General features: G+C 42.8%; 1 protein-coding gene across 2 annotated transcripts in view; it reads right to left on the bottom strand.

Annotated features, from left to right (window-relative positions):
- Positions 1-1636: 1636 nt before the first annotated feature.
- Positions 1637-2500, bottom strand: part of nfkb2 (nuclear factor of kappa light polypeptide gene enhancer in B-cells 2 (p49/p100)) — a 20415-nt gene continuing 19551 nt past the window's right edge. Inside the window, exons 21-23 of one of the 2 annotated variants that reach the window (XM_069723773.1) lie at positions 2263-2374; positions 2044-2153; positions 1637-1952 (exon numbers count right to left, since the gene is read on the bottom strand). In XM_069723773.1, the coding sequence (XP_069579874.1) occupies positions 2086-2153; positions 2263-2374 (180 nt within the window). In that variant the 3' untranslated portion in view covers positions 1637-1952; positions 2044-2085. The other variant, XM_069723772.1, reaches the window with a different exon arrangement.

Raw genomic sequence — 2500 nt, 5'->3', positions numbered from 1 at the left:
CAGTCAATCAGTCGGTCGGTCGGACGGTCGATCAATCGGTCGGACGGACGGTCGATCGGTCAATCAATCGGTCGGACGGTCGATTGGTCGATCAATCGGTCGGACGGACGGTCGATCAATCGGACGGACGGTCGATCAATCGGTCGGACGGTCGGTCGATCGGTCAATCGGTCGGACGGTCGATCGGTCAATCAATCGGTCGGACGGACGGTCGATCAATCGGTCGGACGGTCGATCGATCGATCGGTCGATCAATCGGTCGGACGGACGGTCGATCAATCGGTCGGACGGACGGACGGTCGATCAATTGGTCGGACGGTCGGTCGGACGGTCGATCGGTCAATCGGTCGGACGGTCGGTCGATCAATCGGTCGGTCGGACGGTCGGTCGATCAATCGGTCGGACGGACGGTCGATCGGTCAATCAATCGGTCGGACGGACGGTCGATCAATCGGTCGGACGGACGGACGGTCGATCAATCGGTCGGACGATCGGTCAATCAATCGGTCGGACGGACGGTCGATCAATCGGTCGGACGGACGGACGGTCGATCAATCGGTCAAATCACGGTCGGTCGATCAATCGGTCGGACGGATCGGTCGGACGGACGGTCATCAATCGGTCGGACGGACGGATCGGTCAATCGGTCGGACGGTCGGTCGATCAATCGGTCGGACGGACGGTCGATCGGTCAATCAATCGGTCGGACGGACGGTCGATCAATCGGTCGGACGGACGGACGGTCGATCAATCGGTCGGTCGATCGGTCAATCAATCGGTCGGACGGACGGTCGATCAATCGGTCGGACGGTCGGTCGATCGGTCAATCGGTCGGACGGTCGGTTGGTCGCTGTACAAACTGTCGTCGTAGTGAAACACAAACACATTTGTTTGAGATTTAGAAGCAAAAATACAAAAGATTTTCAAAAAAACAAACGTGTCGTTTTTTATTTACTGTCTGATTTTGATGTTTCTGATTTTAATTTCAGTGATTTATGTTGTCACAATTTAAAAGTTTTTACTTAAAATCTTTATTTTTCAGCATTTTAATTTCACTGAAAAATACTTGACAAACTGAAACACTGAATCATATTTATAATTTGACCAAAATTATAACTTTAACTGAAAATGAGGACTGTGACCAAGAATCTAAATTTGTTTGTATTATTTTCAGCATCACGATCAAAATTTATAAACAAAAAGCCAAATTTTTGCCTTTTAAATTTAAAGCTCATAACTGAGTATGAATCCAAAAAAAGAAATTTTGATAATTTTGGTTGATTGTTTTGTTATTCTGACATCAAATCCCACATTTGTTATCATTGTAGATGATTAATCATGCTAAATTACTTTCATAATTAAAGTGAAAACAGAGGAAACTGAAAAATCTAAAATTTCTTTCAGAAAGAAATTTTTTCAAAAACAAGTTGTAGTTCTGACTCAGTGTCTTATTTACAAATATTTGAATTAATGAGTCAGTTTTGAAATTATATCTTTTTTAAGTAGTGAAAAATAAAATATTTAATTTTTATAATTGAATGTTAGATTTAACTTTCTAGATCAATTTGAATAAATATGATTAAATTCAGCATCTGTAATTATGACTTCATATTTTGTTACAATATGACTGAACAAGTTTTTACTTACAACTCTTTTATTTTCATCATTTACAACATTTCACGTGTTTTTTCTGGCATAAATGGACCTGCTGCCGTTCACCCAGAGCTGGTGAACCGGTGAACCGGTGCGACGTGTTGTGTTCCAGAGTTTCAGCTGATCGGATGTCGACACGGTAAAAACACACGTTCACTGTTCAACTTCATCCAGTAAAACATCATCAGATTATTATTATAAATCAGAAATAAACTCTTTGACAACATTACATGAAGAAGTTAAGTATAAATTAATTCAGAGAAAAAGTTTAAAAAGTGTAAACAAGAAGAAGAAATGACCTGAAATGAAAAGAAAGACATCTTTATATTTATCCAACACTTTAATTCAGTTTGTAAAACTTGACTCTCGTTTTTTTTTAACTCCTTCAACCTGCAGACGAACAAACAGTCCGACGCTTCTTCCTGCTCGTCACTAATTGGTCACAGGCGGTTCCTCTTCCTCCATTGGCTGGCTGCCAAAGCCGCTGTCGACCGTGGCGTCTGATTGGACCGAAAAATATAAACAAGGTGAGATTAAAATGTAGATTTATTTGTGTGTGTGTGTGTGTGTGTGTGTGTGTGTGTGTGTGTGTGTGTGTGTGTGTGTTACCTGTGCTGTGTTTGTCGTCTTGTATCTCCGTGTTTCTCAGCAGTTGAACTCCTTCTGTCAGACCGAGAGACTGCAGAGCTTCAACCAGACCTTCAACTGCACCTCCACCCAGCTACACACACACACACACACACACACACACACACACACACACACACACACACACACACACACACACACACACACACATCAGGTGAGCAACACACTGAATCTCCATCAAACTGTTCTCAGGTTGTTC

Source organism: Brachyistius frenatus, unplaced genomic scaffold (genome assembly GCF_029030835.1).
Source record: "Brachyistius frenatus isolate BFR_SWC_R1_liver_20210118 unplaced genomic scaffold, ASM2903083v1 Contig_344, whole genome shotgun sequence".
NCBI classification, from domain to species: Eukaryota; Metazoa; Chordata; class Actinopteri; family Embiotocidae; genus Brachyistius; species Brachyistius frenatus.
This window is presented reverse-complemented; position numbering and strand designations above follow the sequence as displayed.